This window comes from Bombina bombina, chromosome 4 (assembly GCF_027579735.1).
Source record: "Bombina bombina isolate aBomBom1 chromosome 4, aBomBom1.pri, whole genome shotgun sequence".
In the NCBI taxonomy this organism is placed as follows: domain Eukaryota; kingdom Metazoa; phylum Chordata; class Amphibia; order Anura; family Bombinatoridae; genus Bombina; species Bombina bombina.
The window spans coordinates 1220218716-1220236392 of record NC_069502.1 but is presented as its reverse complement, the minus strand read 5'-3'; the positions used below and the strand labels follow the sequence as shown (position 1 = coordinate 1220236392).

The 17677-nt window shown below is 44.3% G+C and overlaps 1 protein-coding gene across 1 annotated transcript in view; it reads right to left on the bottom strand.

The window, feature by feature from the left end:
- TMEM63B (transmembrane protein 63B) overlaps nt 1-17677 on the bottom strand; it is a gene marked incomplete in the record, with an annotated part of 652794 nt that overhangs the window by 314249 nt on the left and 320868 nt on the right. Inside the window, 1 exon segment of the mRNA XM_053712736.1 lies at nt 15535-15677. Coding sequence (XP_053568711.1) covers nt 15535-15677 — 143 coding nt within the window.

The following is a 17677-nucleotide window of genomic DNA, read 5'->3' as shown; positions in this document are numbered from 1 at the left end:
GACCCCAAACCTTTTTCTTTGATAGGCACTGGGACAACCACTCCTAAGGAGGATAGATCCCGAACGCACCCTAGAAAGGCATCCCTCTTTTCTGGTCTGGTAGACAGATTCGAGAGAAGGAATCTGCCCCTTGGCGGATGAAATTTGAAGCCTCTCTTGTATCCCTGAGATACCACCTCCAGGACCCACGAATCCTGTACGTCCTTAAACCAGGCGTCTGAAAAACGAAACAGTCTGCCCCCTACACGATCCGATCCCGGATCGGGGGCCACCCCTTCATGCTGATTTGTTTTCGGCAGGCTTGTTATTCTGCTTGAATTTATTCCAGGACTGAGCCGGCTTCCAAGTACTCCTGGGTTGCTTGGCCTTGGAGGAAGATTGCTGTTGTTGGGATTTGTCACAACGAAAATTAGAAGATTGTCGTTCCTTAGACTTGTTGTTCCTATCTTGCAGTAGGAAGGCACCCTTGCCTCCGGTAACTGTAGAAATAATTGAGTCCAGGCCTGGACCAAATAAAGGAGTCTGGACTTAGAAGTCATATCCGCAGACCAAGACTTTAACCAGAGCCCCCGGCAGGCTAGGACTGCAAAGCCAGAGGCTTTTGCATTTAGTCTAATAATTAGCATGTTTGCATTGCAGATAAAAGAATTGGCAATTCTCAGAGCTTTAATTCTGACTTGAATATCCTCGGAGGGGAGACTCCGCTTCAATGGAGTTCCGACAAAGAGTTGCACCAGTAGGTAGCCGCTCCGGCAACTGCAGTCGCAGGTTGAAACAAAAAACCTGTATGCTTAAACATCTTTCTCAGAAAGGTTTCCATTTTCTTATCCATCGGCTCTCTGAATAAAGAACTATCCACAAGAGGTATAGTAGTACGTTGAGCAAGCGTAGAGATAGCACCATCCACCTTAGGAATGGAGCCCCACAAATCCAGTTGAGAGTCCGGGACCGGAAACAACTTTTTAAATGTAGACGAGGGGGAAAAGGGAGAACCAATTCTTTCCCATTCGTTCTTAATAATGTTCGCCATGTTAACTGGCACAGGAAAAGTCAAAAATAAAATGTATGCTTACCTGATAAATTTGTTTCTTTTTAGACACGATGAGACCACGGATCTCATCCTTACTTGTGGGATTACACCTCCTAGTCAGCAGGAGGGGGCAAAGAGCACCAAAGCAGAGCTGTATATATAGCTCCTCCCTTCCCTCCCACTCCAGTCATTCGACCGAAGTTAGGAAGAGAAAGGAAAAGCCAAGGTGCAGAGGTGTCTGAAGTTTCACAAAAAAATAACCGGTCTCATAGAACAGGGCGGGCCGTGGACTCATCGTGTCTAAAAAGAAACAAATTTATCAGGTAAGCATAAATTTTCTTTTCTTTTTAAAGACACTATGAGTCCACGGATTTCATCCTTACTTGTGGGATACAATACCAAAGCTAAAGTACACAGATGAAAAGGGAGGGACAAGACAGAAAACCTAAATGGAAGGCACCACTGCTTGAAGAACCTTTCTCCCAAAAACAGTCTCAGCCGAAGCAAAGATATCAAATTTGTAAAATTTAGAAAAAGTTTGAAGAGAAGACCAAGTAGCAGCCTGGCAAATCTGCTCAACTGAAGCATTATTTTTGAATGTTCATGAGGAAGCAACAACCCTGGTGGAATGAACCGTAAGCCTTTCAGGAGACTGCTGTGCAGTAAGCTCAGATGCAAAAACGGATAATACTCTTCAACCAAAAGGAAAGAAGTAGCCGTAGCTTTCTGACCCTTACGTTCTCTAGAAAAAAAGTCAAACAGAGAAGACGATTGACGAAAGTCCTTAGTCGCTTGGAAATAAAAAATTTAAAACACGGACTACGTCCAAAATGTGCAGAAGACGCTCCTTCTGAGAAGAAAGATTAGGACACAAGGAAGGAACAATAATCTCCTAATAAATGTTTGTCACCGAAACAACATTAGGAAGAAAACCAAGTTTAGTACCAACACCACCTTATCCAAATGAAAAATAAGGTAAGGCTAATTATATTGTAATGCCGAAAGCTCCGACACTCATCGAGCAGAAGAATGGCAACAAGAATAAAACTTTCCAAGATAACGTAATATTCATGGAATACATAGGTTCAACAGAACCCCTTGAAGAACTTTAAGATCTAAATTCAAACTCCATGGAGGAGCAATTGGTTTAAACACAGGCCTGACTCTAATCAGAGCCTGACAAAAGGATTGAACATCTGGGACATCTGCCAGACGCTTGTGTAACAAAATAGATAAAACAGAGATCTGACCCTTTAGGGAACTCACTGATAAACCCTTCTCCAATCCATCTCGGAGAAAAAGACAAAATTCTGGGAATCCTAACTCTACTCCATGAGTAACCCTCTTATTCACACCAAGAAAGATATTTATGCCCTATCTTATGGAAAATCTCCCTAGTTACAGGTTTACATGCCTGAATTAAGGCATCTATGACCGAATCAGAGAAACTTCGCTTGTGTAGGATCAAGCGTCCAATCTCCAAGCAATCAGCTTCAGGGAAACTAGATGTGGGTGGAAGAAGGGACCCTGAATAAGAGATCCTTCCTCAACGGCAGAGTCCAAGTTGCAGAGATGACATGTCCCCCTGATCTGCATACCGAATCCTGCGAGGCCACGCAGAAGCGAGGAGGATCACTGATGTCTTCTATATAATTTGAACAATCACCCGGGAAAGAAGCGCAAACAGGGGAAATAGATATTCTAGGCTGAAGGACCAAAGAACTGTCAAGGCAGCTATCAGCTCGGACTGGGGGCCCTAGACCTGGACCCGTATCCCAGAAGCCTGGCATTCTGACAAGATGCCATGATATCCAACTCCAGCCGACCCCATTTGAAAATCAGGTTGGAGAATACTCCCAGATGGAGCTCCCACTCTCCCGAATGAAAAGTCTGTCTATTCAGAAAATCCGTTTCCCAAGTGTCCACCCCTGGGATATGGACCGCTGACAGATAACAAGAATGAGCCACCGCCCACTGGATAATCTTGGCTACCTCAGCCATCGTCAAGGAACATCTCTCGTTCCTCCCTGATGATTGATGTAAGACCATCATCATATTGTCCGTCTGAAAACAGATTAAACTGGACCGAAGCCAACTGAGGCCAGACCAGAAGAGCCTTGAAGCTCGCTCTCAGTTCCAGGGAGTCAATAAAGAGAACAGACTACGCCTGAGTCCACACATTGGATCACCTATCCCAGGGAACATGATTTAGCAGAGACCAACACCATAGAAGATAGTCCCTTGTCTCCTGACCCAGAGTTATTTGAGGAGACAAGACTGCATAGTCTCCTTTCCATTGCCTGAGTATGCTTAACTGCATAGGACTGAAGTAAAACGAACAAACAGAATTTTAAGGTTCACAAGGCGCTGCTTATTTTATCAACCTTGGAAGGATGAAAGGTTGAGTGGACTTCACCAGGGATTGAACCTGAAACCCTTGGGTTATTACAGAGCTCAGCCACAGTGCCTAAGCATGCTGAGCTATCTATCCGGCTATTGCCCATTGTCGTCACCATCAGCCCGATTACTTCTATGTACTGAGCCACTGAAGGCCAAGAAGTGGACTGAAGGACTAAACCAGTATTGATAGAACTTGATTTCCTGACCTCAGTCAGAAAAATCTTCATTGATATAGAATTTGTCATAATTCCCAAGAAAGCTACCCTTGTGCTTGGGACTAAGGAACACTTTTCCAAAAACACCTTCCACCTGTAAAATCATGGAAGTATAACACCATGTCCGTGTAAATCTTGCTTGCTGTAAGGATGACGCCTGGACTAGGATATCAGCCAGATAGGGCGCTATTGCAATGCTCCGTAACTGAAGCACCGCCAACAGTGATCTCAGAGCCTCCATAAGAACTCGGAACTGTGGCAAGACCGAAAGGAAGGACCACGAAAAGGAAGTGTCTATCCAGAAAAGCAAACCCTAGAACTTGAGACAATTCTCGTGAACGTCACATGATCCACCGTTGTCAAAAATTGACTTTCTAGGATCAAGGGAGGAATGGAACAAATTAATAATTTCCATCCTGAAGGACAGTACCCTTCTTAAAAAATGGTCTGAAGATTCTCCTTTTTTGAGAAGCACAAACCAATCGGTAACCACAGATCCTGTACCAGTATTAGAACTGAAACAACCACTCCCAGGTCTGAGAGATCTACTACGCAGTGTAAGGACGTCTCTCCTTTTGTCTGATCTCCAGACAATCTTGAAAGCAGAAACTGCCTCTGAGAGGAAAACATTCGAGCTCGAAACCAAATGTGAGCGAAAACGGAAAGTCAGCCCCCTCTACAAGATCCAATCCCGGACCGGGGCATGTTCTCCATGCTGTCCTTGATTCAACAGCAGGCTATATGTTCTTATTTTTTTTTATTTATTTTTTTTATTTTCGTCAAGCCAGGTCCCAACAATGTTTGCTCCTGGCAAGGAATCACCAAAATCTTAGTTTTAGAGCATATATCCGTAAAAGAAGGCTCTAACCATAATGTCCCAAGAGCTGGAACAGAGCCACCTATGCTCCCAGTTTGATAGTTGGAAGGGAAGAAATTGAAATAAAGGAATTAGCCAATGCTTTATCCAGTCCTGGATGTTATCCAGGGAAGTTACTGACTAATAGCATCAGACAATGCAGCAATCTAAAATGCCGTCACACTAGTGACAGTAGCAAAGTACGCAGATGGTTGCCATTGTAAACCCTGGTGTGTCCCATTACTAATTTATTTCCATAGGACTATCCTCTAAGGGTATAGAAGTTCTCGTAGTGAAGTTGAAACTACTCCTTCCCCCCCTAAGGAATGTCGTCCAGCCTCCTTAGCTGAGTCGGCCATGGGAAACAGTCTTGTAAATATAGGGAATGCCTAGGGTACCATTCCATCTGAAACTGAGATTCTCAGTAACATAGAGGAACCATTTAGAATAGCAATTCATCTAGCAATGCTTTCACCTCGTGGAAAAATATAGAATGCATCATAACCCCGAGAGGAGTGTGAAGGAACGCAGGGCACTGCATGTGGGCCATAAAATTGACGGAAACTGTAGGAGAAATTTCTGGCCATTGTTAATAGACTCCCAAACAGCTATCGCCGTAGAGGGAGTAGATTCAAAAAGAGAAAATAAATTTGAATACATTTTAATAAATCTTTTCACATAGGAAATGATACTGTGCCCTTAAATCTGAAAAGAAACTCTATTCTTGTGTGCGTTTGTTTCATCCTCAGTCACAAGGGATGAATTAACAAATAAAAAGCTGAAATTCATTTATTATAATGTACACAGAACAAAACGTTACTGTCTCTTTAAATCATAAAGTAACTCATTTTTGTGTGTTTTTGTACCATCCTACGTCACAAAGGATGAATTAACAAATAAATAGCCGCAATTCTTTTAATAAAATTTAAACAGAAAAAAATGTTACGGTCTTTAGATTTTAAAAGAACATCTTATTACTGTTGTGCAGAACAATCCAATAAGAATATTAATATTGCTGTAAATAAACATCGCTATGTACATCAAAAAGCAATGTCTTTGCAAGGAACCGCAGAACACTGCCTGTGGTTCATAAAATTACACACTATAATAGAAAATTGTGGCATGGATTGACCGGTGTCACCAGACTCTTAACAGCAATAGCTTTAAAAGGAGTATATAAAAAATGGACACATAAAAAACAAAATTTATGCTTACCTGATAAATTTCTTTCTCTTGCGATGTATAGAGTCCACGGATTCATCCAATACTTGTGGGATATTCTCCTTCCCAACAGGAAGTGGCAAAGAGAGCACCCACAGCAGAGCTGTCTATATAGCTCCTCCCTTAACTCCACCCCCCAGTCATTCGGCCGAAGGCTAGGAAGAAAAAGGAGAAACTATAGGGTGCAGAGGTGACTGAAGTTTTATAATCGAAAATACTACCTGTCTTAAATAGACAGGGCGGGCCGTGGACTCGATACATCGCAAGAGAAAGACATTTATCAGGTAAGCATAAATTTTGTTTTCTCTTGCAAGATGTATCGAGTCCACGGATTCATCCAATACTTGTGGGATACCAATACCAAAGCTTAAGGACACGGATGAAGGGAGGGATAAGACAGGTACCTAAACGGAAGGCACCACTGCTTGTAGAACCTTTCTCCCAAAAATAGCCTCCGAAGAAGCAAAAAGTATCAAATTTGTAAAATTTTGAAAAAACATAATTTATGCTTACCTGATAAATTTATTTCTCTTGTAGTGTGTTCAGTCCACGGGTCATCCATTACTTATGGGATATATTCTCCTTCCCAACAGGAAGTTGCAAGAGGATCACCCAAGCAGAGCTGCTATATAGCTCCTCCCCTCACATGTCATATCCAGTCATTCGACCGAAACAAGACGAGAAAGGAGAAACTATAGGGTGCAGTGGTGACTGGAGTTATAATTTAAAATTTAGAACCTGCCTCAAAAAGACAGGGCGGGCCGTGGACTGAACACACTACAAGAGAAATAAATTTATCAGGTAAGCATAAATAAGGTTTTCTCTTGTTAAGTGTGTTCAGTCCACGGGTCATCCATTACTTATGGGATACCAATACCAAAGCTAAAGTACATGGGTGATGGGAGGGACAAGGCAGGAACATTAAACAGAAGGAACCACTGCCTGTAGAACCTTTCTCCCAAAAACAGCCTCCGAAGAAGCAAGTGTGTCAAATTTGTAAAATTTTGAAAAGGTATGAAGTGAAGACCAAGTTGCAGCCTTGCAAATCTGTTCAACAGAGGCCTCATTTTTAAAGGCCCAGGTGGAAGTCACAGCTCTAGTGGAATGAGCTGTAATTCTTTCAGGAGGCTGCTGTCCAGCAGTCTCATAGGCTAAACGTATTATGCTACGAAGCCAAAAAGAGAGAGAGGTGGCCGAAGCCTTTTGACCTCTCCTCTGACCAGAATAAACGACAAACAGAGAAGAAGTTGCCTGTAAGTAGAACTTCAGGGCACGGACTACGTCCGGATTATGCAAAAGACGTTCCTTCTTTGAGGAAGGATTAGGACATAATGATGGAACAATCTCTTGATTGATATTCCTGTTAGAAACAACCTTAGGTAAAAACCCAGGTTTAGTACGCAGAACTACCTTTTCTGAATGAAAAATCAGATAAGGAGAATCGCAATGTAAGGCAGACAACTCAGAGACTCTTCGAGCCGAGGAAATAGCCATCAAAAACAGAACTTTCCAAGATAAAACCTTAATATCAATGGAATGAAGGGGTTCAAACGGAACACCCTGAAGAACTTTAAGAACCAAGTTTAAGCTCCACGGAGGAGCAACAGTTTTAAACACAGGCTTAATCCTAGCCAAAGCCTGACAAAAAGCCTGGACGTCTGGATTCTCTGCTAGACGTTTGTGTAAAAGAATAGACAGAGCAGAAATCTGTCCCTTTAACGAACTAGCGGATAAACCCTTTTCTAAACCGTCTTGTAGAAAAGCCAATATCCTAGGAATCCTAACCTTACTCCATGAGTAACTCTTGGATTCACACCAATATAAATATTTACGCCATATCTTATGGTAATTTTTTCTGGTAACAGGTTTCAGAGCCTGTATTAATGTATCAATTACCGACTCCGAAAAACCACGCTTTGATAGAATCAAGCGTTCAATCTCCATGCAGTCAGCCTCAGAGAAATTAGGCTTGGATGGTTGAAAGGACCCTGAATTAGAAGGTCCTGCCTCAGAGGCAGAGACCATGGCGGACAGGACGACATGTCCACTAGGTCTGCATACCAGGTCCTGCGTGGCCACGCAGGCGCTATCAGAATCACTGATGCTCTTTCCTGTTTGATCCTGGCAATCAGTCGAGGTAGCAACGGAAATGGTGGAAACACATAAGCCATGTTGAAAACCCAAGGGGCTGCTAGAGCATCTACCAGCACCGCTCCCGGGTCCCTGGACCCGTAACAAGGAAGCTTGGCGTTCTGGCGAGATGCCATGAGATCCAGCTCCGGTTCGCCCCAACGAAGAATCAGTTGAGCAAACACCTCCGGGTGAAGTTCCCACTCCCCCGGATGAAAGGTCTGGCGACTTAGAAAATCCGCCTCCGAGTTCTCCACGCCTGGGATGTAGATCGCTGGCAGATGACAAGAGTGAGACTCTGCCCAGCGAATTATCTTCGAGACTTCCAACATCGCTAGGGAACTCCTGGTTCTCCCTTGATGATTGATGTAAGCCACAGTCGTGATGTTGTCCGACTGAAATCTGATGAACCTCAGTGTTGCTAACTGAGGCCAAGCTAGAAGAGCATTGAATATTGCTCTTAACTCCAGAATGTTTATTGGGAGGAGTTTCTCCTCCTGAGTCCACGATCCCTGAGCCTTCAGGGAGTTCCAGACTGCACCCCAGCCTAGTAGGCTGGCATCTGTTGTTACAATCGTCCAATCTGGTCTGCGAAAAGTCATTCCTTTGGACAGATGAACCCGCGACAACCACCAGAGAAGAGAATCTCTGGCCTCCTGGTCCAGATTTAGTAAAGGGGACAGATCTGAGTAATCCCCATTCCACTGACTTAGCATGCATAGTTGCAGTGGTCTGAGATGCAGGCGCGCAAATGGCACTATGTCCATTGCCGCGACCATTAAGCCGATTACTTCCATGCACTGAGCTACTGATGGGCTTGGAATGGAATGAAGGACACGGCAAGCATTTAGGATTTTTGATAACCTGGACTCAGTCAGGTAAATCTTCATCTCTACAGAATCTATAAGAGTTCCTAGAAAGGGAACCCTTGTGAGTGGTAACAGAGAACTCTTTTCCATGTTCACTTTCCACCCATGCGACCTCAGAAATGCTAGAACTATCTCTGTATGAGACTTTGCATTTTGAAAACTTGACGCTTGTATCAGAATGTCGTCTAGGTACGGAGCCACCGCTAAGCCTCGCGGTCTTAGTACCGCCAGAAGCGATCCCAGAACCTTTGTAAAAATTCTTGGGGCCGTAGCCAACCCGAAGGGAAGAGCTACAAACTGGTAATGCCTGTCTAGAAAGGCAAACCTTAGGTACCGATAATGATCTTTGTGAATCGGTATGTGAAGGTAGGCATCCTTTAAGTCCACTGTGGTCATATATTGACCCTCTTGGATCATGGGTAGGATTGTTCGAATAGTTTCCATCTTGAACGATGGAACCCTTAGGAATTTGTTTAAGATCTTCAGGTCCAAGATTGGCCTGAAGGTTCCCTCTTTTTTGGGAACCACAAACAGATTTGAGTAAAAACCTTGACCTTGTTCCGTCCGCGGAACCGGGTGGATCACTCCCATTACTAAGAGGTCTTGTACACATCTTAGAAATGCCTCTTTCTTTATTAGATTTGTTGATAACCTTGACAGATGAAATCTCCCTTGTGGAGGAGAAGTTTTGAAGTCCAGAAGATAAAAAACTCCTATCTCCTCTCGCGACCTCCTTCTTTGTTGAGACTTGCAAGAGAATGACTGGATATGACATGTGAGGGGAGGAGCTATATAGCAGCTCTGCTTGGGTGATCCTCTTGCAACTTCCTGTTGGGAAGGAGAATATATCCCATAAGTAATGGATGACCCGTGGACTGAACACACTTAACAAGAGAAAGTATGAAGCGAAGACCAAGTCGCCGCCTTACAAATCTGTTCAACAGAAGCTTCATTTTTAAAAGCCCATGTGGAAGCCACCGCTCTAGTAGAGTGAGCAGTAATCTTTTCAGGAGGCTGCTGGCCAGCAGTCTCATAAGCCAAACGGATGATGCTTTTCAGCCAAAAAGAGAGAGTTTGCCGTAGCCTTTTGATCTCTCCGCCTTCCAGAATATACAACAAACAATGAAGATGTTTGACGGAAATCTTTAGTTGCTTGTAAGTAGAACTTTAAAGCACGAACCACATCTAGGTTGTGCAACAGACGTTCCTTCTTGGAAGAAGGATTAGGACACAGAGAAGGAACAACAATTTCCTGATTGATATTCCTATTAGAAACAACCTTAGGAAGAAATCCAGGTTTGGTACGCAAAACCACCTTATCCGCATGGAAAACAAGATAAGGTGAGTCACACTGTAAAGCAGATAACTCAGAAACTCTTCGAGCCGAAGAGATAGCTACTAAAAACAGAACTTTCCAAGATAAAAGCTTAATATCTATGGAATGCATAGGTTCAAACGGAACCCCTTGAAGAAAATAAAACTAATATTGTGTCACCACAATCACTTTATCCTTCCTTATTGCTTAGAGCCGGCAAAGAGAATGATTGGGGGGTGGAGTTAGGAGAGGAGCTATATAGACAGCTCTGCTGTGGGTGCTCTCTTTGCCACTTCCTGTTGGGAAGGAGAACATCCCACAAGTATTGGATGAATCCGTGGACTCGATACATCTTGCAAGAGAAACAGTACTGTTTCTTTAAATGTTAAAATAACATTATCTTTTGTGTGCTTTTGTAGTATCCTATCACAAGGATGAACTAACCCAAGCAACTGAATCTATATAATAAAGATCAGAGAAAAAAACTTTACTTTACCTCTTTCTATCACTAACGTAGGCAAAGAGAATGACTGGAGTGGGAGGGAAGGGAGGAGCTATATATACAGCTCTGCTGTGGTGCTCTTTGCCTCCTCCTGCTGACCAGGAGGCGTAATCCCACAAGGATGAAATCTGTGGACTCATCGTTGTTATGGTATAACCCGGATATCAAGGGTTAATACCTCATGAAAGATGCCCTGAATATGGGATCAGCAACACACGAATCCAGTTAATTCCCCCCCAAACATGAGACCAAGCTCCATCTTGAGGGTAAAACAGAATGTGTTTTACTGAGGGATATATGCCCAGTATTTATGCAGGTCTCCCACCTGGTTGACAGTCCCTAGGTGGGGAATTGGAAGAATATAGTACATTAGATAGAGGGAAGACGCCCTTTTACAGGATACAATAGAATTACATTACTTAAACAAATTAACAATTAAACACAAGAAAACAATGGAGTCCTTCTTGACACCTGGTAGTCTGATTAAACAATGTGAACGCTTATCACTTAAACTTAATTACAGTAAACAATAGCTGATGTCAGGAAACCTGTTTTCAGAAAATAGTTTCTCAAAGCTGAACAAAGTTAACCCTTCCAGTACTGACAGAGGGGCCTGTCACACGGATCCCTCCTGGTGGGACACTCCGGCAGACCCGGCTTGACCCTTTGGCGGGTCAACTTGGGGATGACCGGACTAGGAGGTGGTAGGAATGTCAGTTTGCCGGGACAATCCATCTGCTTTCCCATTATGAGAGAGAATTTCTGTCCGTATAAATAAGGGTTCAACTTCTTCAGTGCCCAGACCAGGGCTAAACAGTCCTTCAAGTTTTTGTTTTCAGAGACAAATCTCATGGGCTTCTTTACTTCTTTTCTTTTAGTTTTTTGTACCTGCTCTTTTATAGGTATCCACAAGCCCTTCATACTGACGTAAGTTGCCCTTGAGTTGCTGCACCTCACTATGAGCCAGCGTCAGCTTTTTCTCCAGTGTCGCTAAGTTTGTCTTTACTGTTTCATGTTCCACTCTGAAGCTGGTGTTTTCTGCGGTCTGTCGGTGCAGCTTGTCTAGCAGAGATTCCCGTTCTAAAAGCGTTTTTTCCTCTGCGCTCCTCTTCTCTCCCGCTAGCACTGTTACGTGATTGTTTAACGTGATCATTTCATCCTCTACTTGACTCTTCTCCTTCATCACCGCGTTGTAACGGGACTTCCACGTATCAATAGTGGATAGAGATTTACTGAGCTCAGCATCCTGGGGCTTAGCAGCAGGTGGGTCGGTCTCGGTGGCACGGATCTGGGCACGGGTAGACACAGGGTTAACATCGGCGGTACCCATGGGAGCGTAGGCAGAAACAAGGGGGGCCAAGTCATTTCCAAGGAGAACATCAGCTGGTAAGTCCTTCATGACCCCCACATTCACATGTCTAGAGCCCACACCCCAATCCAAATGTACCCGGGCAACAGGTAGGCAGAACACAACGCCCCCTGCTACCCTCACAGCCACAGTGTCTCTGGTGTGCTGGTTCTCAGACACCAAGTTCTTTTGGAGCAATGTCATGATAGCACCAGTATCCCGTAGACCACTGACCTCCTTCCCATTCACTTTAACCAGTTGCCGGTTATCCCGGTGGGCAGCTTGCACGGGGTCTGCTTCATGTAGGATGCCCCAGCATTCTTCCTCCTCTACGCAGTGGGCAGTAGGCTGAGGGTTAAGTGAGTTTCCGCCGGCGGGTCTCCTCCAGGACTGTGCTTGGTTCGCTGTGTTTAGGGGACACTCTGGTCTTTTGTGCCCTAGTTGCTTACATCCAAAGCACCGAATAGGCTGTGAGTAGTCCCGTGAGTTGAACCGGGCTGTCTGAGGATAGTTTGTGGCTGGAGGCGGTGTAGTAGATCGGTGCGCCGGGGTTGGTAACTGGTAGCTGCTGGGGTGACTGTGGGTCGGTACTCCACTCTGGCAGGGGGCTTAGTGGTAGCAGTGTCCAGTTTGAGGGCATCCGTATACTCATCTGCCAGACAAGCAGCTTCATGCAGGGTGGAGGGTTTACGGTCCCGAACCCACTCTCTAACTCCTGCTGATAACTTGTCAAAGCAATGTTCCAAAAGGAATAGCTGCAGCACCTCTTCCCCAGATACGGCTTGGCACCCCGCCATCCAGTGAGCTGCTGTGTGGTGCACCTTACCTGCCCACTCAACGTAGGAATCTCCAGCTAGTTTAACAGTGTCTCTGAACCGCCTCCTGTATGCCTCCGGTGTAATCACATACCTGGAGAGCAGCGCCTCTTTTACAGCATTATAATCCCCGACTTCCTCATCCGGAATGGCCCGAAAAGCCTCGTTGGCCTGGCCGGATTATTTTCCGGATAATATCGTGACCCAGTCCTCTGCGGGTACCTTGTGTAGGGCACATTGCCTCTCAAAATCCGCAAGGTACCCATCAATCTCTCCTTCTGTTTCCAGGAAGTTTTTTAAAAGCTGCAAAATGTACCTCTCTCTTTTCCACTGGGGTTGCTGTGACTTGGACTGCTGCAGCGCCGCTTTGGCAAAGTAGGTTGGCCTCCACGGCTGATATGACCCGGTCGATAATTTCGGCAGACGGGTTGGGGTCATAATGTGCCAGTTTTATTTTAACCGACCGGTCAAAGCTTGCTTCTTCGGGGTTCTGTCTGATATGCTGGGCTCATTGGTTCCTTCGGGCACTGGTACTCTGTCCATCTCGGTCAGTATTGTAATAATCTCCCTCTTCCTGAGGTTACTGGCTTGTCGGCCCCGTTGTTCTAGCAGGTCTTTAAGGGTAGCTCTACTGGGCGATGAGGTTCATCCCGTCGCTTGCCAACAGTTGTTATGGTATAACCCGGATATCAAGGGTTAATACCTGATGAAAGATGCCCTGAATACAGGATCAGCAACACACGAACCCAGTTAATTCCCCCCCAGACATGAGACCAAGCTCCATCTTGAGAGTAAAACAGAATGTGTTTTATTGAGGGCTATATGCCCAGTATTTATGCAGGTCTCCCACCTGGTTGACACTCCCTAGGTGGGGGATTGGAAGAGTATAGTACATTAGATAGAGGGAAGACGCCCTTTTACAGGACACAATAGAATTACATTACTTAACCAAATAAACAAACACAAGATAACAACGGAGTCCTTCTTGACACCTGGCAGTCTGATTAAACAATGTGAACACTTATCACTTAAACTTAATTACAGTAAACAATAGCTGATGTCAGGAAACCTGTTTTCAGAAAATAGTTTCTCAAAGCTGAACAAAGTTAACCCTTCCAGTACTGACAGAGGGGTCTGTCACAATCGTATCTTTAAAAAGAAAGGAACTTTCCTGTCTTCGTAAACTCTAATTTAGGTATCATAGGTTCTTCAGGCAGTGCAGCCTCTGGAACCTCTAACGCAGATAGAACCTCCTTTAATAAAAAACGCAAGTGCTCAATTTTAAATCTAAAGGACGGTTCCTCCGCAGCAACAGGCTTAGGCGCTAAGGACTCCAAACCAAAAGCTACAGAGGTTAACTCATCGGATAACTGGGACATAAGAGCTAAATCCGATAAATATTTAGATGACTCCGGGTCAGGAGAGCCATGTTTAACCTCTCTCTTGCGTTTGTTAAAGCAGGGTAATGCACTGAGGGCCGCAGACATCGCAGTTTAACTGCGCGGCAAAGTCCGCATGGAGGATTAGATGTGCTACGGGGAACTGCATGTGGGGTGGATAATGTAGCAAGGGTAGTAATCTCACCAGACGCCGAGTCCTGAAAGGTAGACGGGACTAAGAGCCTTAGCAGGCTTGTCTCCCTTCTTAGACTTTATAACGGTGTTAAGCCATGTGGAACATAATTGAGTGGGCGGAAAAAACACGGTCTTCTCACAATATAAACAGATATGATTTAGTACAGAAGGAGTACCTTCTAACATGTCAGAGTCCTCCATAGCTCAGGTTATACCCACAGGACGACACAAATAAAAACTTTTTTTATTATAGCAAACTGCACCTTTATACTCCCAATGGCTGGGGCCTTCACCACCTCCTAGACCAAGACAGTTAACATAGGAAACACTCTCCTCAGGCTCAAGTCTCAGCCAAAATGGAGAAAATTAACATAGACCACACCAGGTTACATGGAGTACAAGACAGTACTTCCCCTGTTATTATAAGAACAGCAAGCAATAGGAGCTGTGCAACACTTTCAAAAACAAAAGTGAAACTTAAAAGTGAAACCAGTTTGTTCCAGCCAAAAACACACAGTCTATCAGCCCAGGAAAAAATCCAACAAAGCAGCATGTAAAAAATTAATACACTTATTAATTAATCCCAACTGTTCAATAAACCACTTTCAGAGGATATTAACCCTGGAGCCACACTGTGACCCTGTTATAGTGTTTTATGTGTAAAAATTGAAACTATCTTACCTCCAGGATCCATGCTGTGGAACTGAACACAGCCTCTCAAGTGTGACAGTCTTATAGCAGTGCTCCTGACATGGACTTGAATGAGATAAAGCAGGCAGTGGAAATGGTCAACAGAGATTGCTTAGGAGCTGTTAGCAGCAGTCTGGATGGTTTCGCAGAAAAACTTTCCCTGCATCTCCAAACTCTAACTTTCATCAATACTATCACTGAGCTGTTGACATGGCTACTTAAAACTCCAGTCCTATCTCGAAGGGCAGATACCATTTTTCAGGACTCTCCGAATCATCCGACACTTCTCTGCCACCTCCAACCGTGACGAAAGGCAAAGAATGACTGGGGTAGTGAGGAAGTCGGAGGGATATTTAAGCCTTTGGCTGGGGTGTCTTTGCCTCCTCCTGGTGGCCAGGTGTTGTATTTCCCAACAGTAAGGAACGAAGCCGTGGACTCTCCCTATCTTAGGAAGGAAAATATACAGCATAATAAACATTGGGATTCTTGCCACATAGTGGAGTGTAAATGCTCATAGCTATTACTAGTACCTTACAAAAGTCCAGAACCAAAGTATCCAAATATCTTACCAAGCAAGTCCCCAGAGAAGTTGACAGGCAGCACGATCCCCACAGAGAGTACTCCAACTGCCACGAGGAGCCCAATGATGTGCCGTTGGAAAGACAAGTAATGCACAGCATCTGCACCACACTTCTCACGGATCTCATCATCTCTTTATAGGGAAAATAGGGAAAAGCAAATTAGATAATAAAAATTGGGTTTCATGTCCCTTTAACAATGAAACATACGATACTTAATGGCGCCTGTGGGTATACATAGAGAAAACAAAATGTATGCTTACCTGATAAATTTATTTCTCTTGTGGTGTATCCAGTCCACGGATTCATCCATTACTTGTGGGATATTCTCCTTCCCAACAGGAAGCTGCAAGAGGATCACCCACAGCAGAGCTGTCTATATAGCTCCTCCCCTAACTGCCACCTCCCAGTCATTCGACCAAAGACAAGCAAGAGAAAGGAGAAACTATAGGGTGCAGTGGTGACTGTAATTTAAAAATTAAAAAACACCTGCCTTAAAATGACAGGGCAGGCCGTGGACTGGATACACCACAAGAGAAATAAATTTATCAGGTAAGCATAAATTTTGTTTTCTCTTGTAAGGTGTATCCAGTCCACGGATTCATCCATTACTTGTGGGATACCAATACCAAAGCTATAGGACACGGATGAAGGGAGGGACAAGGCAGGCGCTTAAACGGAAGGCACCACTGCCTGTAAGACCTTTCTCCCAAAAATAGCCTCCGAAGAAGCAAAAGTATCAAATTTGTAGAATTTAGAAAAAGTATGAAGCGAAGACCAAGTCCCTGCCTTACAAATCTGTTCAACAGAAGCCTCATTTTTAAAGGCCCATGTGGAAGCCACCGCTCTAGTGGAATGAGCTGTAATTCTTACAGGAGGCTGCTGGCCAGCAGTCTCACAAGCTAAGCGGATTATACTTCTTAACCAAAAAGAAAGAGAAGTTGCTGAAGCCTTTTGGCCTTTCCTCTGTCCAGAGTAGACAACAAACAATGCAGATATTTGACGAAAATCTTTAGTGGCTTGTAAATAAGAGATTGTGTAATAGACGTTCCTTCTTTGGAGAAGGATTAGGAAACAGTGACAAAACAACAATCTCTTAATTGATATTCTTATTGGATACCACCTTAGGAAGAAACCCAGGTTTGGTACGCAAAACTACCTTATCTGCATGGAAGATCAGATAAGGGGAATCACACTGCAAGGCAGATAACTCTGAAACTCTTCGAGCCGAAGAGATAGCTACCAAGAACAGAACTTTCCAAGATAAAAGCTTGATATCTATGGAATGCAGAGGTTCAAACTGAACCCCTTGAAGAACTTTAAGAACTAAATTTAAACTCCATGGCAGAGCAACAGGTTTAAACACAGGCTTGATTCTAACTAAAGCCTGACAAAACGCCTGAACGTCTGGAACATCCGCCAGACGCTTGTGCAAAAGAATAGACAAATCAGAAATCTGTCCCTTTAAGGAACTAGCTGACAATCCCTTCTCCAATCCTTCTTGGATAAAAGACAATATCCTGGGAATTCTGACTTTACTCCATGAGTAACCCTTGGATTCACACCAATGAAGATATTTACACCATATCTTATGATAACATTTTCCTGGTGACAGGCTTTCGAGCCTGAATTAAGGTATCAATGACCGACTCAGAAAAAAAACGTTTTGACAAAATCAAGCGTTCAATCTCCAAGCAGTCAGACGCAGAGAAATTAGATTTGGATGTTTGAAGGGACCTTGAAGTAGAAGGTCCTGCCTCAGCGGCAGAGTCCAAGGTGGAAAGAATGACATGTCCACCAGATCTGCGTACCAAGTCCTGCGTGGCCACGCAGGAGCTATCAAAATCACCGAAGCTCTCTCCTGCTTGATCTTGGCAATCAGACGAGGGAGCAGAGGAAACGGTGGAAACACATAAGCCAGGTTGAAAGACCAAGGCACTGCTAGAGCATCTATCAGCGCTGCCTTGGGATCCCTGGACCTGAACCCGTAACAAGGAAGCTTGGCGTTCTGACGAGACGCCATGAGATCCAGTTCTGGTTTGCCCCAAAGTTGAATCAACTGTGCAAACACCTCCGGACGGAGTTCCCACTCCCCCGGATGAAAAGTCTGTCGACTTAGAAAATCCGCCTCCCA